The following is a 22,881-nucleotide window of genomic DNA, read 5'->3' on the forward strand; positions in this document are numbered from 1 at the left end:
GAGAGAGAAGAGAAAAACGGTTAGAAGATGTTCCTAAAAAAACGTTTCCAGCCTGGGATTTTTCACGGATTTTTTTTCCCTCCCCTTTCAGTTGTTGAGCAGAGAAACGGATCACGAGGAAAGACAGATGGAAATATTTTAATGGCTGCAAAAAAAAAAAAAACACGGGTTCCCTCCAGCACGTTTCTCATCTGCAATTGATTTATTTGTGAAAATTTCTCCTCTTTCAAACCATCCATCATAGGGGAGGATGAGAGGAAAGAAAGTATAGGGGGAGCATTTTTTAAAAAAATATCTGGTCTTGATAATTGGCCGAAGAGATGCAAGTTTGCCCCCCATACTTTTCACACAACCCCTTGGAAAGGGGCGGGGTGGGGTGGGGTTGAAGGAAAATTATTTTCTTATGGACTAGCATCTTTGAGCTTTTGCTGTCTGGCACAGGGGGAAACTAATTTTGAGATTGCTAGCGACCCACGCACCCGCCCCTCTAACACAAAAGTTTTGGAATTGCTGGTACGTTGATAGCTGAAAGGGTGGGTGGGAAAAAAGGGGACATTATTTCTTTGGAATAGATGCGTCTCGGTCCCCCCAGGTGCCTGCCTTTCTAGGTGAATCTTTGCAGATAACTTTCTTCCCATGATTGGCACTCCAAATAAACACACCCACCTTCCAGGAGGAAAAACAACAACAACAAGGTGTGCAAATGTTTACGGCAAAGAAGTCGCAAGTCTTTTTTTTTTCTTTCTCCCCCTCTCCAGGGACAAAACAGATCGCGGTCGTCGCTATTGTGCAGGATTCCCTCCGAACCATAAAATGGTAAGTGATGAATTTTCGAAACGCAGAGAAAAAGGCTGGCCGACCGCGTCTCCCTTTGGCCGTGCGACGTGCGATTTCACATTCGTTTCCTTTTAAAGTCTGGAGGGCATGAATGTGGGATTGGAGCCTATGTTCGTGGACCGGCGAGCCATGATACAAAACAGGCGGCTGAATCTACAGAACAGGTTGAAGCATTTACTACCGCAGACTGCACACCAAACTGTACACAGCCCGTGCGGTCAAATCAATGACCTCTTCCACTTAAGGATTCGGGGGCAGGGTGGGGGGGAGAGAAAAAAAGGAGAGAGAGAAAGAAACAGTTTTTCAGATTATCAGGAAAGGGGGAGAAAAAAGAAAAAAGTTTTCCCCAACATCCCCTCTTAAAAGTCAAATTTAGTGCGAAGTGTGGCCCTAGGTTTAGACTCTAGCCAGCGAAACCCTGCCACACGGCTTGTAAACCTGAAGGCAGATGGGATCTTTGGGAAAGGATCTTAAAAATCGACTCACCCTCTGGAACAGGAGAAGAACAAGATCTCTTGCAGCAGCCAAAGATTAAAAACAGGGTTATTATCCAACCAAGTCCACACAAGCGGCAGCTCAAATCCAGGTTTAAATCCGTGTCTTAACGAAACCTCCGAAAGGTTAGGTTTGCCAGAACATCCCAGGATAAGGAAAAAACCCAAAAAAGAGAGGAAGGAGGGAGACAATTCAGCATCTGAACCTCAAGAAGAAGAAGAAAAAAAAACCTTATATTTTCCGTGTTCAAATTGGCAGAGCTATCCAAAGACTTTTCAGTCAAATTGCGAGAGTAAGTTGTTCTTTCTCCAGGACCAACCGAAATCCAGCAGCAGGAGAGAGAGAGAAAAACAAAACAAAACACCTTGAAATAATCGTCCCAAAGATCCAGAAATGGACATGAAAATCACAAAACTCCTGCAGACTGGAGCAGCGGAGGTGGAAGAGAAAAAGATAGATTCTTGGAGCAAAACGGAGGCATCAGGCTTACGGAGAAGCCGTCTAGAATTTGCGGCTTCCCCGAAGTTTCCACAGCATCTTAAGGCAGAGTTTAAATCGGTTAGCCCGTCCCTCAAGAGGAGGATGCAAGGACTCGCTTATAAATCAGCCTCATTTCTCCTCCTCCTCCTCCTCCTCCTCCTCCTCCTCCTCCTCCTCCTCCTCCTCCTCTGTCTTTCAGCTCTTCTGGGTCCTGTCGGTTCAGAAGGAGAGGTGGGGGAAAAAGAGAATTTTTAAAAGCATCTTGAATAGAGCAACAAAGATGATTAGGGGACTGGAAGCTAAAACAGATAAAGAATCGGTTGCAGGAATTGAGGATGTCTAGTTGAACGAAGAGGGGGGACGAGGGGAGACATGATAGCAGTCTTCCGATATCTCAGGGGTTGCCACAAAGAAGAGGGAGTCACAGTTATTCTCCGAAGCACCTGAAGGCAGGACATGAAGCAACTGATGGAAACTAATCAAGGAGAGAAGCAACTTAGAACTGAGGAGGAATTTCGTGACACTCAGAACAATTAACCAGTGGAACAATTTGCCACCAGAAGTTGTGAATGCTCCAACACTGGAAGTTTTAAAGAAGGTGTTGGATGACCATTTGTCTGAAGGGGTGTAGGGTTTCCTGCCTAGGCAGGGGGCTGGACTAGAAGACCTCCAAGGTCCCTTCCAACTCCTTCATTGTGTTAATAACGGAGTACTGGTGTATCTAGCCTAACGAAAAGAAGGATTAAGGGCGATATGATAGCAGTGTTCCCGTATTTGAGGGGTTGCCACAAACAAGAAGGGGGTCAACTTATTTTCCAAAGCACCTGAGGGCAGAACGAGAAGCAACGGGCGGAAACGAATCAAGGAGAGAAGCAACTTAGAACTAAGGAGGAATTTCCTGACCGTGAGAACAATTAATCCGTGGAACAACTTGCCTCCAGAAGTTGTGAATGCTCCAACACTGGAAGTTTTAAAGAAGAGATTGGACAACCAATCTCAGGCGAAAATGGCCCAGAAAAAGGCCCAAAACCCGCCTGTTTTTTGGCCGTTTTTGCCCATTTTTTGGGCCGTTTCCCGGCCATTGCCCGCAAAGACCAGCTGCCGGCGGCGCATGTACCCACAGAGAGGGCTGTGTGCGCCACCTCTGGCATGCGTGCCATAGGTTCGCCATCAAGGGCATAGGGTCTCTTGCCTGAGCAGTGGGTTGGACTAGAAGATCTCCAAGGCCCCTTTCAACTCTGTTATTCTATTCTATTCTATAGATTCCGAGAGAGGCAAGAGTGAGTGAGTGAGTTTGGGAGAAGAGAGGAGGGGAAAAAAATAGTTAAAAGTCTCTTTTGCTGCATTTTGCAACCCCAAATACTTTGCAACTTGTGGCTGGAGAAGGGAGGGGGTGCCAGCTTTATGGAGACCTCCAGGTTTATGGGCAATCTACCTATTTTATTTTTATTTTTTTGCTTTTGGGTCCTGGATGTTATAGGGATGCTTAGCTGGGCTATGCCTTAATGCTTCCCGTTGGATGAAAAGACTCAGTTCTGGAAACCCAGAGAGGCTGGTGATGCTCACAGCACCAGAAGTATAAACTGGATCGGTTCGGCACCGGTTTGAAATGTCATTTCAAGGATGGGTGAGTGCGGTGTGCCGCTCCTAGGAAATCGGCTCTCCTCCCTCCAAAGATCGAAGCAGTCTATCGGACTGCGCCAGAGGTGGGTTTCAGCAGGTTCTGACCAGTTCTGGAGAACCGGCAGCGGAAATTTTGATTAGTTCGGAGAACGGGTAAATACCACCTCTAGCTGGCCCCACCTCCCCATCTATTCTTTACCTCCCGAGTCCCAGCTGATCAGGAGGAAATGGGAGTTTTGCAGTAACCTTCCCCTGGAGTGGGGAGGGAATGGGGATTTTGCAGTAACCTTCCTTGGAGTGGGGAGGGAATGGAGATTTTGCAGTATCCTTCCCCTGGAGTGGGGACAGAATGAAGATTTTGCAGTATCCTTCCCTGGAGTGGGAAGGAATGAAGATTTTGCAGTATCCTTCCCTAGAGTGGGAGGAATGGGGGTTTTGCAGTAACCTTCCCCTGGAGTGGGGAGGGAATGGGGATTTTGCAGTAACCTTCCTTGGAGTGGGGAGGGAATGGAGATTTTGCAGTATCCTTCCCCTGGAGTGGGGACAGAATGAAGATTTTGCAGTATCCTTCCCCTGGAGTGGGAAGGGAATGAAGATTTTGCAGTATCCTTCCCTTAGAGTGGGGTGGGAATGGAGATTTTGCAGTATCCTTCCCCTGGAGTGGGAAGGGAATGGAGATTTTGCAGTATCCTTCCACCAGGAGTGGGGAGGGAATGGGGATTTTGCAGTATCCTTCCCCTGCCACGCCCACAAAGCCACACCCACAAAGCCACACCACACCCACAAAGCCACACCCACAGAACCGGTAGTAAAAAATTTTTGAAACCCACCACTCGACTGCCCCCATGGTTGTGGGATGGCGCGCTTCCTTCCCGGTGCCCTGCGCCTGGGGGGGTACCCAAGGGTGCCAGGGCGGGTTGAGTGTCATGGGGTGGGCGCCGCGGAGGCGGGAAAGCCTGTTCTAGCTCAAGAGTCGGCGGGTGCCACAGGCTTGGCAGCTTCTCTTCTCGGCTCCTGGTTGTGCGCCAGAGCGGCAACATGTCAAGACAAGGCAAAGAGACCCGCGTGGGAGGAGACGTCTCGGGCATCTATCTGTGCTTCGAACCCACACCTGGGCGCTTGGGAGAAAGGGGTGAGGGGCTCCACACACACCCCTCCCCTTCTTTCCTGCCACCCAGATTGCATCTGCTCCCTGTGCGCCTCGGGGCGTTCTTCCGCAAGCAGCCGTGCCCGTTTCTGCCTCCCTCTGATGAAGACGAAGTTGCACAAAGGGGCTAGGCTGGCATGCGTGAACTCTGGCAGGGGCTGCGGGAGAACATCTGGGATGATTCCTCGGAATGCGGCTGGACGGCAGGGGGCAGATCTGGCTTCCTGAGGCCTCTTCTCCTTCTTCGGATATCGGCTTTCGTCCCTTTTTCAAGCTCTCTTTTTTTAATTTTGAAAAGAAAGGAGGTTGAAAAAAGAGTTTGTGGAGTTCTTTTCACAAACTGGCGCAGAAGGAGCCCAAGATAGCAGAATAACGGAGCTGGATGGGACCTTGGAGGTCTTCTAGTCCAACCCCCTACTCAGCAGACCAGGAGCGTCTTATACCATTTTGGACAAATGGTTGTCCAGTCTCTTCTTAAAAGCCTCCAGTGATGAAATAGCCACAACTTCTGGAGGCCAGCTGTTCCACTGGTTAACTGTCCTCGCTGTTAGGAAGTTTCTCCTCTGTTCCAGGTTGCTTCTCTCCTTGATTAGTTTCCATCCGTTGTTTCTCGCCTTGCCTTCTGGTGCTTTGGAGGATAAGTTGACCCACCCCCTTCTCTGGGGCAGCCCCTCAAATACTGGAACGCTGCTAGCATGTCCACCCCTATCCTTGGTTGTGTCCTTCGAAAGCCCTAGAGAAAATGTGTCATAGAGAGGAAGGGGTCAAGCTGTTTTCCAAGGTACCCGAAGGCCGGACAAGGAACAATGGATGGAAACTGACCAAGGAGAGATTCAACCTGGAAATAAAGAGAAATTTTCTGATAGTGAGAAACAATCAACCCATGGAACAAAAGTTGCCTTCGGAAGTTGTGGGAGCTTCATCCCTGGAAGCTTTCAAGAAGAGACTGGACTGACATCTGTCAGGAATGGTGCAGGGCAGGGGTCGGCAATCTTAAACAAAAGAGCCATTTGGACCCCTTTCCCACAGAAAAGAAAACACCAGGAGCCACAAAACCCTTCCCGTGCCTGACTTATTTCTTGAGCGGCCCCAAAACTAGCATATGTAGTTGAATTAAACGTTCTGTTTTCTTCTGAAACTTTTCTTTTCTTGGATTTAGCCATGGTTAGCCTACCAGGGGTTGAAAAGCTCAATAGATCGCGTGCCGGCGGGTGTCGCACATTGGCGGTTGTGTGACGCGTATTTTGAGCGACAGGGAGCCGCAGCAGAGGGGTAAAAGAGCCACATGCGGCTCCAGAGCCGCAGGTTGCTGATCCCTAGGTTTAGGGTCTCCTGCTTGGGCGGGGTGGGTTGCCAAGAAGTAAAGGTTTGCAAGGCAAGGAGGAGGACCCCTGCTTGCCGTCTTGGCGAGTAGAAAGAAATAAAAACCCAAGTGGGAATTGAGCCTGCCCATCCAGGAATTGAGCCTGCCCATCCAGGAGTAGTCTACCTGAGTCACAAAAAAAAAACAACAGGAGAGAGATTTCGCACTGATGGTCTACCAGGGGTGGATGGGAGGGGGCTTTCCTTCTGCAGAGCTACAGGTCTGGTTTTCTAGAGCTCTTAAATATGCTGCCCGGAAGCAGAATAACTCACCCAAGCGAGATTTAAGCAAGAAAGCCAAATCGCGAACCGGCAGTAAGAGAGAGAAAGCAGGCATAACCCACAGCGGAACCGCCGTAAATGATGATTGATCTGGCTCCCGTCTACGAGCACCCACCGCACGGGGGGGCAGGGGGAGAAGGGGCTGGCTACTTCGTCGGCATGTGCCCGATGCTTCATGCGACAAAGGTGCTTTTCTTTTCCCCGGCTTGAATTTGGGGAGAAGCCTCTGGCCTTAAGCCGTTTAGGACAGGGGTAAAAAGAAGCCAGCTGGGGGTACCCAGAGGGCGGAAGAGGGGCCTGCCCGTTGCCCGCAATCCGATGCCCGCTCCTGCCCACCATCTGGCAGCAGCCAAAAAAAAAGCCAATGCAATCCTAAATTGCATTAACAGAGGGATACAATCAAGATCAATAATCTATAAAGCCTTAGTAAGAACACACCTAGAAAACTGCATCCAGTTTTGGTCACCACACTATAAAAAAAGATGTCGAGACTCTAGAAAGACTGCAGAGAAGAGCAACAAAGAGGATTAGGGGGCTGGAGGCTAAAAGATACGATGAACCGTTGCAGGAACTGGGCCTGGCTAGTCTAGTGAAGAGAAGGACCAGGGGAGACAGGATAGCAGTTTTCCAATATTTGAGGGGCTGCCCCAAAGAGGAGGGGGTCAAGCTATTCTCCAAAGCACCTGAAACTGAATAATGGGTGGAAACTGATCAAGGAGAGATTCAACGTGGAAATAAGGAGAAATTTCCTGACAGTGAGAAACAATCAACCCATGGAACAGAAGTTGCCTTCAGAAGTTGCAGGAGCTTCATCCCTGGGAGCTTTCAAGAGACTGGACTGACATCTGTCAGAAATGGTGCAGGGTGTAAAAATGGTCCTTCTCTTCACTAGACTAGACATACCCAGTTCCTGCAACCGTTCATCGTATGTTTTAGCCTCCAGTCCCCTCATCATCTTGGTTGCTCTTCTCTGCACTCTTTCTAGAGTCTCGACATCAACATGAACAAAACTGGAGGCAGGATTCTAGGTGTGGTCTTTACTAAGGCTTTATAGAGTGGTGTTAGTACCTCCCTTGATCTTGATTGTGTCCCTCCGTTAATGCAACTTGGGCCAGCAGGGTGGGCTGACCCCTGCCACCTGCCACTCATCTATCCCACAGCGCTCTGGAACTTAACTGGAGACCAGGAGATAAAAGGCAGAAATCGGGAGAAAATGCAGGGTTTGGCTGAGTGTGCAAACAAACCTAGGAGCCTGGGGCCGGCAGGTCACTCTTTTATCATTAAGCAAAACACACATACTTTTTTCTCTGGGCAACCCGTTTATGTCTTAAAAGGGGAAGGAGATGGCAGCCCGCTTTAAAGGAAGAAGAAAAGGGGGAAGAGAAAGAAAGAGAAACTGATGATCATTTCCAGATGAGCAAGCAGGGACTCAGGTTTTTAACATTCCTTCGGGCACTCGAGCCGAAAGGGGCTGTTTTTTCCCTCTCCGCCACCCGCCTTTTCCCCTTCCGTGCCTAGAACGGCCTGTTTCGACATCCAGCCGGGCTCTGCCTGCATGCCAAGAGGGAAACAAAGGCTCGCATCTTTTTATCTGGACATAGCGTCTCCGCCATGGATGTCCGGCAATGAAGGCATCCGTGCCCCGCATCCTCCCGCCGGCTCTTCCTGGAAGGGTGCCTGCTCCTAGGACACTGGCAGGGTCGCTCCGAAAACGAAGCGTGATTCAGACGTTCCACCTGGACATTCCTGAAGGGGTGCTGGGTTGACGATTCTGGGTGGCTAAGCTAGTCATCCAAAAACCCCTGGATAACACCCGACGCCGAGGGACACAATACCCTGTTTTCCCGAAAACAAGACATCCATTGATAATAAGCCCAATCGGGCTTTTGAGCGCATGTGCTAAAATAAGCCTCCCCCCCTCCCCAAAAATAAGCCCTCTCCGAAAATATTTAAAAATGCAGAGCTGGAAATCAGTCAAGATGGCAAGAGGAGCCTCGTCTTGCTCCACGCGCCCCAAAATAATAAGACCTCCCCCCAAAATAAGACCAAGCGCTTATTTCGGTGGTAAAAAAAAAACGACCTAAGACAGGGTCTTATTTTCGGAGAAACACAGTACGTTTCTTTGTGACTCCGGTCAACGGGTGTTATAAAACAAACAAACAAACCCAGAATAAAACTGCTGACATCACTAGAGCTCAGAAATGGATTTTTTAAAAATCTACAGAACATCCTCTACAGGAGCAGTCTACCTTCAAAGCAGGGCTCCGGTGGTGGGCTTTCCCAGAGGCACCCACGAACGTCGGCCACTGTGAAGCGGGGTGGTGGTGGTGGTGGGGAGATGCTTGGCTGGATTATGATTGACCGGTGTTTTTATTCTCTCTTTAACTCGGGGGAGATTTTCCCTTTTGAAGAAAAAAAATCTCCCATTTCTAGATCAGATCTTGGAAGGGCAAAACCGTCGGGGGCTCTCTCTTGCACCCCGAGACCAGCCTGGTACTGCCTTTGACAGGCGCCTGGCGAGAGAGTTCAAGGACCAGACGGAGGCTGTGCCCTCCCCGTTCCTGGGTGGATTTTAACCTTGAGGGAGAGGCCGTTTGTGACCCCAGGAGGCTCCGCTGGAGAGGATAAAGAAGGGAGTGAGATCTCTAGGGCCAGGAATGCTTTTTCCAAGAGAAACACACAACTCTAAACTTGGACGGAGGGAGGGAGGGAGGGAGGGAGAGGAACGGAGGGCGGCTGTCCCGCCTGACTGGAACGGGGAGAGGCTTTCAACGGAGGTTGCAAGCAGGTGGTTGCAGCTGTGAGTTCAAACGGGAATGCCTTCCCAGACACGCACTTGGTTTGACACACAAAAGGCAACAAAGAGTGGGCGGAGGGGCTCTTGCACGCGCGCGCACACACACACCGATGACGAAGAACGCTTTGCCAGTTTTATTGCCTTTCCCAGAACGGCTTCGTTCCCTGCTGTTTCCCCGAAGAAGATACAAAATCAAGGTTTGCTTGGAGGCCTGGTGGTGGTGGTGGTGGGTGGCGGCTGCCCCTTCCCCAGAGGGGCAGCCTGCAAGTCCATGGGTCTCCAAGGGTGCCCATCCCCCGCACCCATGGAGAGGAGGCCGAGGTGTCTCCGCTGCTGTGCCACAGAAAAGGTCAGGACCCCATCACTGCTCCTGCGGAGGAAACACAACCCACGTTACACCTGTGAAGACTGGAGTCTACAGGTTCGGGCAAACCGGTAGTTCCTGTTTGGACAAACTGGTAGTTCCGATGATCGGCTGGGAGCAAACCAGCTCGACCCAATGACCCTGCCTGCTCGGGCTATTTTCCTACCTTTATCTTCTCAGCTGATTTGCATGGCAATGTTTCTCAGCTATGTTTCTCCTCTGAAGAAAGGCGCAAGTGAAGATTTCTTCAAACTCGGTGCGCGTGCACGTGATCACCGAACCGGTTGTTAAACCGGGAGGATCCCACCACTGAAAGCATTGCTTTATGATGTGGTAGAGGGTCTCCAGATGTGGTTTCCCACAGGCCAAGACCCTTTCCTGAATCTTGGAGTGGGGGGGAAAACAGGGCGAGTCCAATTGGGAGCAGAGCCGATCAGTTCCTGGGCCCGGCGCCCGGTTTACAAAGCCTCGCCCCCACCTTTCCCCAAATCCCAGGGAGGGGGCGAACGCTCTCCCCCACCCCCCCTTCTCATCTTCCTTACTCAGCTGCCCCACAGATGTCTCGGGATGCAAGAAGGGAAAGCACAGAGCAGAGAAAGGTCCCTCCAGCGCAGGAGTGGGGGGCAGAGAAGAATTAATTAGGGACAGACAGGCAAGGAACAATGAAGGGGAGGTGGCAAGAGAGGGAAGGATTGGATCAATAAAAGGGGAAAGCCAGGCTAACGGCAGGGAGGGAGGGAAGCCCCCCCCACCCCCGAAACCGTTTCTAAGTTTCCAGACGGCAGACCTCCCACTTCCACTCCCGCGTTTGCATCTTTTATCTCCAAAATCCCGCTCAGCAGACAATAGGAACCAGCCGCTTTTTCTCGTGACAACGAATCAGAGCAAAACGTGAAACAGGATGGGCGGGCTGTTATACCCAGGAGTTGAGGGTTGCCAAGGGCTTGGACCCTCTTTGTTGAGATTTATTCGGGCCCCAGCTTCACTCCCCTTTTCTCATTTCCCGTTGCAGGTAAACTTGGCCGACGGAGTTTTACAAAGGCATCGGAGACACGCAGGGATTCCCCAGGTGGGCATCGCCGGAGGACCGAACGAAAAGGGTCCAGCAGGCGGCCTCCGTTTCCCGAGAAGTCGCTGAGAGGTCTCTTGCGCCAGGCGACCGTCCTTCGACTCACCTTGATGAATCTCCCGTGGAGAAGGTAAGGAGCCTGGAAGTCATGTTGGCAGTTGGAATACGCCATTCCTAGCCCCATCCCCGAGCCGAAAGCCAGCGGCCAGGTCTTTCCTGCAATGAAAAGAAAACTGTAGGGCAGTGATGGTGAACGTTTTAGTGACGGAGTGCCGAAACTGCAAGTTGCGCGTGCACGCTCACACACGTGTGCCGGAGAGCCGAACACCGGTGAAGAGGCGGGGCATCACAACACCCACAGCAGCGCAGGAAACTTCTGTTTCCCTGCAAACAACGGTGAGAAACGCCACGTAGAAATGCGGTGGAACTGAGGTAGGGCGACGGCGCACGTGTCCACAGAGAGGGCTCCGAGTGCCACCTCTGGCAAGCATTCCATAGGTTCGTCACCACTGCCATAGGGAACACAGGCCGCCCAAAATGCTGTTTGCCCTGAGTGCCACTGTCAAAAGTCCTAGAAGGGCAAAGGGGATAACAGAAAGAGAGGAGAGGGAGGAGAGAGAGAGAGGACAGAGACATAGAGAGAGGGGAGAGAGAGGAGACGGAGAGACACAGAGAGAGGGGTGGGAGAGGGAGGGATAGAGAGAGAGGAGGAGGGAGAGGGACAGATAAAGGGAGGGAGAGGGGACAGAGACATAGAGATACAGAGAGGGGAGGAGAGAGAGAGAGAGAGAGGAGGAGGGAGAGGGACAGATAGAGGGAGGGGGAGGGAGAGAGGGACAAAGAGATACAGAGAGAGGGGGAGGGAGAGAGAGGAAGAGAGACAGAAAGATACAGGGAGAGGAGGAGGGAGAGGGAGGGAGAGAGATACAGAGGGAGAGGGAGAGAGAAAGATACAGAGAGGGGGAGGAAGAGGGAGAGAGGACAGAGACATAGAGATACAGAGAGGGGGTGAGAGGGAGGGAGAGAGACAAATACAGAGAGGGGGGAGAGGACAGAGACAGAGAGATACAGAGAGAGGGGGGAAGAGAGTGAGAGCGAGAGAGACCAGCAAGGCAATATCGGGAGGTCTCGGTTGGAGAGGCCTTGAGGTGCCTCCCTCTCTCTCTCTCTCTTGGCCTTGAGACACACTGTGAGAAGGGTTAATGCCAATTTAGAAGGTCTCGGTAAAAGAGCACACCTGGAACACGGCATCCAGTTTTGGTCACCACTTTGTAAAAAAAAGATGTTGAGGCTATGGAAAAAGTGCCGAGAAGACTAAGGTGATTAAGGGCTTGGAGACTAAAAAACGTATGAAGAACGCTTACAGGTTTGGGGTTTGGCCAGTCTAGAGGAAAGAAGGACTGGGGGGGTCATGATAGCAGTCTTCCAATATTTGAGTGGGCTGCCACAAAGAGGAGGAAGGGGGTCAACTTATTTTCCAAAGCACCCGAGGGCAGGACAAGAAACAGTGGATGGTAACAAATCAAGGAGAGAAGCAACCTGGAACGAAGGAGAAATTTTCTGAGAGTGAGGACAATCAACCAGTGGAACAGAAGTTGTGGGAGCTTCATCACTGGAGGCTTTTAAGAGGAGACCGGACAGCTGCTGGTCTGAAAAGGGTACAGGGTCTCCTGCTTGAGCAGGAGGGCTGGACTAGAAGACCTTCAAGGTCCCTTCCAAACTCTTGGTGATTCTGTTATTCTGCAGTGCACCTCTTGCATCAGATTTTGGCTCCTTTTTAATATTAGCCTTCCCCATTGGAGATTCAGGGCTTGTTTTTAAACAAGACATCGAGATTGGTTAGCTGTCCTGGGTACATGCAAGGGTAGAAAACCAGGTGTTTATCGAAGACTTATGCCAGTCTCCTAACTGCTTGGCAATAGACCGTGTGCCCGTAACCAGCGAAGTCGAAGCATTTCCTTGCGCTTTTTCACATTAAACTATCCAAGGCACACCAAGCGCCTGGAGCGAGATACGCGCCCAGTTTCTCTTCTCCACAAAGGGGAAAAAAAAAACGCCTCTTAACTTTCTCACCAGATTCCCTCCTCACCGTAGGCGACACCAATCTTGCAAGCCTAAACAAAGGGTTGAGGGTGAAGCCGGAGAGATACAAGCCCAGCCTGAACATGGCTGATCGTGATCCTCAAAATGGCGGTGAGGATCTCTGGGTGGGGAAGAAAAAAAAAAAAAGGGCGCCGAGGGAGCCCGTATCTCCGAGGGCAAAGGTGGTACGTGCTGACCAAGGGTGCTATTCACCAGGTTCTGACGAACCGGTAGCGGAAATTTTGAGTAGTTCTGAAGAACCGGCAAATACCACCTCTGGCTGGCCCCAGAGTGGGGAGGGAATGGAGATTTTGCAATATCCTTCCCCCTGGAGTGGGGTGGGAATGGAGATTTTGTAACATCCTTCCCCGGGAGTGGGGAGGGAATGGGGATTTTGCAGTATCCTTCCCCTGGAGTGGGGAGGGAATGGGGATTTTGCAGTATCTTTCCCCTGGAGTGGGGTGGGAATGGGGATTTTGCAGTATCCTTCCCCTGGAGTGGGGTGGGAATGGGGATTTTGCAGCATCCTTCCCCTGGAGTGGGGAGGGAATGGGGATTTTGCAGTGTCCTTCCCCTGCCACGCCCACCAAGCCATGCCCACCAAGCCACGCCATGCCCACAGAACCGGTAGTAAAAAAAAAAAAAAGAATTCCACCACTGGTGCTGAGTCTCGCCCAGCCTTACGTGCTGGTCGGAGGGCCAGGAAGAAAAGTGGATGAAATGGAGAAGAAAAAAAGCCGGACCTCTTGGGAGGAGGAAGAGGTTGGAGAAGAGGACCCTCACTCACTTTTGAAGAAGATGACGGAGAAGACCACGCCTAGACCAAACCCAGCACCTGAAAGGAAGCAAAAGAAAGAGTTAAAGGCAGGCTTCCCGGCTTCCCACCGGCCTTGATCGAGGGGAGGGTTTCAAGGCAGCGGGCCAGACATCGAAGGATGTGCCCACTTCCTCACCCTTCACACAAGACCTCCCCCACCCCACTCCCAAGCTGCCTTCGTACATGGACAGGATGTGAATCGGTTATGGGGGGGGATGCCAGCAAGCCTCAAAAAGTTTCAACACTCCATCTGGGAAGGTGCACCTTATTCACCCCTGCAGCCCTTCCTCCGCCCTCTGACCCACAAACAGGGCTCCCCATCCTCCCTTCAGCCAACAACAACTGCAAAACATGTCCAACTCTTCCTTCTTCCCCCTTCTGGGACACTGACAGTGGCTGGAGGCAGAGAGCCCCCCCTCCCCAAAAATCTGGTGACGCAAAATCCCCCCCTCACACACACACACCTTTTAATTTTGAGAAGGAAATTGGGCGGGAGGGGGGGAGATTTGCCGCGTTTGGGTTTGATGGAAGGGAAAAGAAGATGAAAAAAAAGTATTTTGGGCAATCTGGAGGATAAAGGGAAAATAGGAGAGGAACCCCATGACGTGTCCAGTGGTGGGTTTCACACTGTATTACTATCTGTTCACCGCTCGTGCACCCGGTTTGCAAGCGTCCCTGCCTTCTGCACATGTGCTTTCCTCGGACATGCGCTTTCCTCGGACATGCGCTTTCCACGTATGCACTCGGCCTCAAAAACATGCCTAAATAGGATGCCATGGGGGCGGGGGGGGGGGGGCAGGCGGGCAGGCCCACCTGCGATTCCGCTATCAGTTCAGGCGAACCGGTCCGAACCGGCTGAATACCATCTCCGGATGTGTCACACTTGTTATGTTCACCTCTGTCCCTGTTCCTAGTTAACTTGTGGCCTGTGATTCTCCTAGCTGAACCTCCTTGGAATTTAACTTCCTATCTCCTCTTCCTCCAAGAAGAAGAAAACAACAACAAAGTAAGCAGGTCAGCAACGGCCAAAAAATAAAAAAAATAAAATCCTTGATCTTGGCTGGGGAAGGGATCTGGTGACTGGGAAGCCTTCCTGATCTCCCCAGGCAGCCGATGGGGTTCTGTGCTGAAGCCAAGGAAACAGCAAGGGGCCTGATTCAATGTCTCTTGGGAAGAGGTGGCGGCGAGGACGGAGAATTGCACCAAGCGCCTGCAGAATATTCTGCAAAAGGAAAAAAAAAGATCTCCTGCATGGTGCGCGGCTGTGTAGGAAGGGGAGAGAAGACAAGTTGGCGAGGGAGGTCTTAGAAGGAGGCAGCAAGGGAACCCCACCAGCCCATGGCCTCTGCTTATTCCAGCTCGGCACACCGTTTCCTTACAAGAGGGCTGTTGGATAGCCACTTATTTGGCCACTGGAGGAGATGGGGGGGGGGAAACGATGACGACCAACTAACAACTGGGACAGCTGTTTCCACTAAACCTTGCACCTCCAGGCCAGCCTTTGGCTTTGGAACAATAAAAGATGAAAGGTTTCGCTTGCAAATAAAACAAACAGAGGCAGAGAAGAAACAGGAGGGAGTTTTAGGGGCCCCCACCTCTAGCTATGAAGGGCTCAAGGGATGGGCCCTCCCACCCCCTCTCTCTCAGCACTTGCAGATTTAAAGGCAAGGGGGGAAAAATGCTTGAAAAATTGGAAGCCACATTCTGAAGAGGACCAGGGGAGACACGATAGCGGCCTTCCAATATTTGAGGGGCTGCCCCAGAGAGGAAGGGGGTCAAGCTATTTCCCAAAGCATCTGAAGGCCAGACAAGGAATAACAGATGGAAACTGATCAAGGAGAGAGATTCAACCTGGAAATAAGGGAGAAATTTCCTGACAGTGAGAACCATCAACCGATGGAACAGAAGTTGTGGGAGCTTCATCCCTGGAAGCTTTCAAGAAGAGACTGGATTGCCATCTGTCAGAAATGGTGTTAGGGTCTCCTGCTTGGGGAGGGGGTTGGACTAGAAGACCTCCAAGGTCCCTTCCAGCTCTGATGATGATGGAAGCTAGCAGATGGAATGATTAACAATTGCCCAGTTTAACTCCCACTCCCCAAGACTCTTTGTGAGTGGTTGGGATGCCGATTCTCTCTCTACTTGTTCATCTAAACTAGATCACCAGGATACCTGGGGGGGCGGGCGGGCAGCCAGGTCCCAAAATCTGAACTGCCTCCTTCAACACAATGGATTTTGAGTCTGTTTATTGAGAGTCAGAAAAAGTTTTCGGATGCTCACACAAACTGGGAATTATAATAGTACTGGCCAAAATTGTGGAAACCTTTGGGGAAAAGTGTATTTTTGAAATTTGATGGATAATAACACCATTTTATTTTATTTTATTTTATTTTTGGAGTTTCAAGATAATCCTATTCCACTGCTGGAATGGCCTGGGAATAGCCCAGACCTTCACCCAATTGGAAATCTAGGGAGCCGACTAAAGAAACTGGTTAGTCAGAAACGACCTGGCAATAAAACCCAGTTAATAGAAGCCATCATTCAATCTTGGTTTCACATTAGAAGAGCTGCGGAACTAAAAGACTCGCTCACTCCATGGGAAGAGGTTGTAAGACCGTCATTCATGCTAAAAGTTACCCAACTAAGGATTAACTGACATGGGCATCATTTTTGTATATCTCGTTTTTTCTACGTGTTTCACTTTTCTTCTTTATACTGTCACTGCTATTCTAATAGCAAACCCTTCATAAAAGTTATTGCGTTACATTCTTGATTAAATTATCTTTCCATGGATATATAATTTTATGGTTCTACTCAAAAAAAAAAGTGGTGTTTATTAGCTGGTTTTAGAAAATTCACTTTCCCCAAAAGGTTCCCACAATTTTGACCAACGACTGCAGCTGAAATGATGATCTGTGTTTTATTTTAGGGGAGAAAAAGTCCATTTAAAACCTCATAGGAAATCTATGTTCAAATATCTGTATCTTATCTCTCTCTCTCTGTATCTATACCAAACTGACAAAGGCATTGAAAAGAGGGACCAGTGACCGGTTTTCACGCTTACGATGGCAGTCCTCGACTTACAACTATGACGGAGCCCAATCTACCTATGGCTGAGCCAAACATTTATGAAGCAACATTTGCTTCATTTTATGACCGTTCCTTGCCACAGGTGTGAAGCACCGCGCTTGTTAAATCAGTCACACGATGGTCGAAGGAATCCGGCTTCCCCCCTCGACTTTGCTTATAAGCTGGTCGCAAAAGGGGATCGCGTGAGACCGTCGGAACACCGAGACCGTCATAAATATGAGTCAGCCGCCGAGTGTCTGAATTTTGATCGTGTGACCACGGGGAGGCGATTTGTGGTTTGTTAAGTGTGAAAAACGGTCCCACGTCACTTTTTTTTCGGTGCCGTCATAACGTTGAACGGTCACTAAGTGAACTGCTGTACATCCAGGACTACCTGTACATTGTTTAATTTTGAATAAATGAATAGGACGGAATAAAGCTGGAAGGGACATCGGAGGTCTTCTAGTCCAACCTGCTCAGACTAGGTGGCTCAGTGGCTAAAACACTGAGCTTGTCAATCAGACAGGTCGGCAGTTCAAATCCCTAGTGCAGGTCTTCTGCGTGAGCAGGGGGGATTGGACTAGATGACCTCCAAGGTCCCTTCCAACTCCACTACTGTTAAACTGCTAAACCCTCTGCTGATGCTGCTGACCCCATTTCAGGTAAGTGACTGTCTAGTCTCTTCTTAAAAAGCTCCAGTGATGGAGCATCCACGATTTCTGGTGGCAAGCTGTCCCACTGGTGAATTGTCCCCACTGTTAGGAAGTTCCTCTTAAGTTCTAGGTGGCTTCTCTCTTTGATCGGTTTCCAACCGTTGCTTCTTGTCCTGCCTTCTGGTGCTCTGGAGAATAATTTGAAAGCTATTATGGATTTTATTAATGGTATTTTAGAGATGATATGAAGAAAAACTGCGTTTTTTCTTTTTTTTCTGAGTATGGTTAATAGCATAAGAAATTGCAAATATATGATTGATGTTGATGTTTAATAAGTAGAAGATACCAAAAAAATTAAATATTGAATGGGAATATAAGAGTTTAGTATAAATGAAAGTAGAAAAAGGGGGGGGAGAGGAAAATTTGATAAAAGATTAAAATTTAGGGTGAAGGGTAAGATTAGATTTATAAAGAGAAATAAAAGAAGGAAAGTAAGAGAAAATATATCAATGAAAGAATGTAAGATGTGTTAGAGGAGAACTAAATTTGTTATGAACATGTAACCTGGCCGATATTTTATCCAGAAAAAATGTATGTTGTTTGTGTGCAAAAAAATACCATTGGAAGTGTCTTGGCGACGTTTCGACGAAGTCTCATGCGTCATCTTCAGGCTTCAGCTTCGTGCTTCTGGGAGCAATGTGTGATTGCAGCTGTTTCTTCCTTTTTAACTGCTAGTGGGGGTTTGAACTGATTGGGTGGGAGCTTGGCTGTGATCTGATTGGATGGGGGTTTTTTTGTGCTCTGATTGGCTGAGGGTGTGTCCTGTTTGGGTGGGGGCTTGGTTGTGCTCAGATTAGTCTGAGTTGCAGGAATCGCCAAGACACTTCCAATTTTACGCGGGAGAAAACCCGAATAACCAAAGACCTACATATATACACACACACACACACACACACGAAAGAGAGAATAATTTTACCCCCTCTTCTTTGTGGCAGCCCCTCAAATACTGGAATCCTGCTATCACGTCACCCCTAATTCTTCTTTTCTTTAAGATTAGTCCTGTCGGCAATGCTAATGGCGAACTGAGTACGCTTTGTTAGGAAATTATTTATCCATGGATTCCTGATCAATGAGCAAAAAGCCTGCAGTTAAAAAAGCAGTCTGGGAAGGTTTCCGACGCCTGACTTAAGAACTGACAGGTTCCTGTCTCTCCCTCTTGCAATTTGCCAATGCTGCAAAGGTGGATGACTCCAGGCCCAGCTCCGAGCACCGAAGGGTGACACCTTTGCCTTGCATGCAAATTAAATTGAATCATGCATGTTTCTGTAAGGCGTTGACAGCCTTTAGAAGAAGAAGAAGAAGTGGCCCCTGGCCAAGAGAGGTGAGATAAACTGGCAACAGGCAAAGGGTACGTTGCCCAGCCCAGGTTGACATTCACACAGACAGGATTGTGCAGGTCACAAATGCGCGGATTGCACGACAGCAGAAATCAAGGGGCATTGGGTTCTTTGGCCTCCCCGTGGCTGGAAACGAGGCTGGTGGCTTTTAATGCCTGTGTAGCAGAGACGTCAACCTGCCAACAAAAGTGCATATAATCAAGGCAATGGTTTTCCCAGTTCAGTGTCTGGCTGTGAAAGTTGGACCACAAGGAAGGCTGAGTGCCAAAGAATGGTGGCCTTTGAACTCTGGTGCTGGAGAAGACTCCTGCGAGTCCCTTGGACTGCAAAGCGATCCAACCGGTCGGTCCTAGAGGAGATCAACCCTGACTGCTTTTTCGAAGGCCAGATCTTGAAGAGGAAACTCAAATGCTTTTGCCACCTAATGAGAAGGAAGGACTCCCTGGAGAAGAGACGAATGCTGGGAACGATGGCGGGCAAAAGAAGGAGGGGACGGCAGAGAACGAGGTGGCTGGATGGAGTCACCGAAGCAGTGGCATGAGCTTAAATGGTCTCCGGAGGATGGTAGAGGACAGGAAGGCCTGGAGGAATGTGGTCCATGGGGTTGCGATGGCTCGGACACGACTTCGCAACTAATAACAACAAAAAAACCAATATCACAAGGACTCTACGCCAGGATAAAGGTCTTCTATTGAGCTTGGGGGGGGGGGGCGCGGAAAAGAGACCCACGCGATTGAGCAGCTGAACGGGTGAAAAAGCACAGCTCTTGTGAAACTTTAAAAGTTTTTCCACTTCCGGCGCGAATGTCTCGATTCAAACGATTATCTCTGTATTTGTTTGTGTGGAGTCAGCAAATGGCAGCACCTGATATTCCCAAGACTTTCTGGGGCTAAGGAGGGCTTAAGAAATTACCTGTCAAATAGGGCGGCGCTGGTTTATGCTTAGCTCTGCAACTGCACCCCTGGCACCGTGTGCGCCTGCATGAATTCTGGGTACAGCTGAAATCAGCATATCGGCTCCCACTTGTGCTCCGGGCCCAAAAAAAAAACCCAACAACACCCTTTTGTGCCTAAACACGATGCCAGGTCAAATCAAGCGGGCGCTGAGAAATTCCTGCCGGGCACCTTTGGCAGGGAAAAAGGCGAGGCGTGCCGGTTACGCAATGGGGAAATCTGCTCTTTTTCAAAACAAGCTCCGGGATTTCAGCAGAAGCCCGGTTTAGACGAGGACACGCTGAGGATTGACAGGTTACGCCAGGTTAAATGATGGGGTTCCCTCGCCAAGAATTGCCTATCGAGACCAATTATTCATGTCTCCTGTGGGCCTACCGGATCGCGCAGGAGATAATTTCTCTCTGTCTGCTTACGGCATGAGAAGTTGACTTCTGACTCATGAGAAGTTGCCAGGGGGGGAACGCACGCAGGGGGGCACAAATAGCGCCCAGGGGTACTGACTGATCTCTCTTTGGCATCTACCAGCTCCACTTCCTGGAGTTATTTTATTTTTTAAAAAAAACTCTTCTAAACAACTATGGAAACCAAGAACGAAGTGCCTGGCAAGCTTATCCCTGTTGGTGTTTGGTTTACTGATGTGCCCACTGGTCTGGGGGAAAGGTCAAAGGTCAGGAAGAAGGGTTAGGCAAGCCTTGGCATGGGGGGGGGACTGGGGGAAGACAGTGGCAGAGGATGGCAAGTAGCATTTCGATAAACCGGCCCTTGCGCGTTAATAGGACTTGCAAGGTGTTTTCAAATGTTAACATCTGCCTAGCGGTCTTCAGGGAACCCCGTTTTCTCAGATCCTCGATCGCCTACGTCAAGCTTATTCTCACCCAACCTGCCTTCTCCACCTGTTCCCTTAATGTCTAATTATTACCTGCACAGGAGGGAGCAGACAAATTGTAATTACCCTGCATCAATCAGGTATTAAGTTATTTGCAATTCAAAGCAGCCATCGTGTCTCTCCCCCCCACCACACACACACACCCCGTATTGCAGATAAACAAGTTTTATAATACGAAACTTGAAAACTGTGGGAACAAGGCGTTGGCTGGCAGAGAGACATTTTGCAGTCCCTGCCAACTCGAGACGCTGATCTGGTGTGTGTGTGTGTGTGTGTGTGGTGGGAGCATCTTAGGCAATTTCCTTCCAGTGAGTTTTGTGCCCGACCCACCTCCCGGTTCGTGGCCAGTGAGGGGTAAGGAGGCGGGGTGAGATGCACAGGGAATCAAGGAGAGGCACTTGTTGGGCTGGCACACAAGGTTTCGTGAACATTTCAGACAGGAACACATCGTATTTTTCGGAGTTGTAGGACTTACTTTTTCCCTCTCCTACTATCAATTACTATTAATACCATCATCATCATCTCTTCGGGAGATACCTGAATTTGAAAGGCAGATTGCTACTATTTAAAACTAATAGATTTTAGTTTAAAACTAATAGACTATTAGTTTAAAACTAATAGATTTAAACTTAATGTCAACCGCTTTAATCTAGATTGCAGAAAATATGACTTCTGTAACAGAATCATCAGTGCTTGGAATACTTTACCTGACTCTGTGGTCTCTTCTCATAATCCTAAAAGTTTTATCCAAAAACTTTCTACTATTGATCTCACCCCATTCCTAAGAGGACCATAAGGAGCATGCATAAGCGCACAAACGTGCCTACCGTTCCTGTCCTATTGTTTTTCTTTTCTTCTTCCTATATATATATATATATATGCTTATACCTCCTTATATTTACTCATATATGTGTTTATATACTATATAATCTTTTGTATGATACCTACATATATTGTTGTGACAAAATAAAATAGAAATAAAAATAAATAAATAAATAAAGTTATCATCTCTTAAGGAGATACCTTAATTTGAAAGGCAGATTGCTACTCTATCTTTTTTTTTTTTTTTTTGCGAACCCTGCTCTGGCTCCAGTCCCAAATGGAGGAAGGGGGCAGAAGCTTTGCAAGGGCTCAGTCTGGGGATCCCCCCCCCATTTCCCACCTGAGAACGAAACCCACCCTGGGCAACCTCTGGGGCAGGGGTCTCCAACCTTGGTCCCTTTAAGACTTGTGGACTTCAACTCCCAGAGTCCCTCAGCCAGCAAAAGCTGGCTGAGGGACTCTGGGAGTTGAAGTCCACAAGTCTTAAAGGGACCAAGGTTGGAGACCCCTGCTCTTGGGAGGGGGGGTTTCCTGCAAAATGGCTTTTATTCAAGTCGCTTTGGCCAAGGGAGGTGCAGCCTTAACTTCTCACACACACACACACACCCCTTCCCCCCAATTCCAGGAGCTTTTGCAGCCTTTTTAATTTAAAATGCATTTTTTACTAGCATGCAATGCAAGGGGAGGGGAGGGGGGGGCAATGGCTTTGCAAAGCCAGGGAGAAAAGGGGTCAGCAGCCCCGGTTAGTCTCAAAGCCCAGGCCTCCGCCCGCCCCCCCACTCCGCGAAACGCAGCCTCCCCACCACTCCTCCCTTGCCCCCCCCTTCCAAAGCCCCCTCACCCAGCTTGACGGCGGAGTCAGCCAGACAACGGTCCCATTTCCTCCCTAGATCACCCTCCGACGCCATTTTGGCCGCTACCCGCCTCCGCTGTCACTCAAGCCTCCTCCCGCCTTCCCGGGCGGACGTCTCGCGAGAAGCCGCCTCGGCTCCGCCGCAAAGCCGGCCGCTCTCGCGAGAGCTTGAAAAGTCGAGGGGGAGGGATTTATTATTATTATTATTTTTTGAAGGGAGCGCTTTTTGGGCTTGCCGTTTCCTCAGCCTGTTGCCAAGGGCGACCAAGGGTAACCCTGGCAACCCGGTGCCAATTTTGACCTTGGGTAGAGTAGGCCCGAAAGGCGAGCGGGACCGGCCTAATACGGGGAAATCCATTGGCATCCTTCCTCTTCTGTGGGGGGGGAGAGAGGTGCAAGCCATCCTTGACCTTTCGATTTGCTATTTTATTGATTATATTATTTATATTATATTATTTATATTTATATTCATATTCATATTATATGTTTTCTAAGTTGTACGTTATGATTCTTGATGAAGGTATCTTTTACGTACACTGAGAGCTTATGCACCAAAGACAAATTCCTTGTGTGTCCAATCACACTTGGCCAATAAAAAAATTCTATTCTATTCTATTCTATTCTATTCTATTCTATTCTGTTCTTAGAATTCTTGATGAACGTATCTTTTCTTTTATGTACACTGAGAGCATCTGCACCAAAACAAATTCCTTGTGTGTCCAATCACACTTGGCCAATAACAAAAATCTATTCTATTCTATTTATTTATTTATTTTATTTGTCACAACAATACATATAAGCATCACACAAAAGATTATATAGTATATAAACAATATATTCTATTCTATTCTATTCTAGTCATTCCATATTTTCTATTCTATTCATTCCATATTTTC

At 49.1% G+C, this 22,881-nt stretch overlaps 2 protein-coding genes and 2 long non-coding RNA genes across 6 annotated transcripts in view; 2 read left to right on the forward strand and 2 right to left on the reverse strand.

Moving 5' to 3' along the window:
* The window catches only part of NBL1 (NBL1, DAN family BMP antagonist), a 17,051-nt gene extending 15,140 nt beyond the window's left edge, over positions 1 to 1,911 (reverse strand). The window contains exon 1 of one of the 3 annotated variants that reach the window (XM_058161375.1): positions 1,324 to 1,911. The gene's annotated coding sequence lies outside the window, so the exon portion shown is untranslated. Of the gene's footprint in view, positions 1 to 666; positions 805 to 1,323 lie in introns of those variants that run through there. The other 2 variants (XM_058161373.1, XM_058161374.1) reach the window with 2 other exon arrangements.
* Positions 718 to 10,556, forward strand: LOC131187156 (uncharacterized). The gene is made up of 3 exons (XR_009152496.1): positions 718 to 816; positions 3,293 to 3,439; positions 10,400 to 10,556. It is a non-coding gene; the product is annotated as an uncharacterized LOC131187156 (long non-coding RNA).
* MICOS10 (mitochondrial contact site and cristae organizing system subunit 10) lies at positions 9,143 to 22,083 on the reverse strand. Its single transcript, XM_058161376.1, has 4 exons — positions 21,974 to 22,083; positions 13,326 to 13,373; positions 10,563 to 10,672; positions 9,143 to 9,393 (listed from the first exon to the last, which is right to left on the reverse strand). The coding sequence occupies exons 1-4, from the start codon at positions 22,038 to 22,040 to the stop codon at positions 9,385 to 9,387; spliced, it is 234 nt and encodes a 77-aa protein (XP_058017359.1). The 5' UTR covers positions 22,041 to 22,083; the 3' UTR covers positions 9,143 to 9,384.
* Positions 12,532 to 21,445, forward strand: LOC131187157 (uncharacterized). The gene is made up of 3 exons (XR_009152497.1): positions 12,532 to 12,649; positions 14,270 to 14,369; positions 16,377 to 21,445. It is a non-coding gene; the product is annotated as an uncharacterized LOC131187157 (long non-coding RNA).
* Positions 22,084 to 22,881: the final 798 nt, after the last annotated feature.

Source organism: Ahaetulla prasina, chromosome 18, assembly GCF_028640845.1.
Source record: "Ahaetulla prasina isolate Xishuangbanna chromosome 18, ASM2864084v1, whole genome shotgun sequence".
Classification (NCBI taxonomy): domain Eukaryota; kingdom Metazoa; phylum Chordata; class Lepidosauria; order Squamata; family Colubridae; genus Ahaetulla; species Ahaetulla prasina.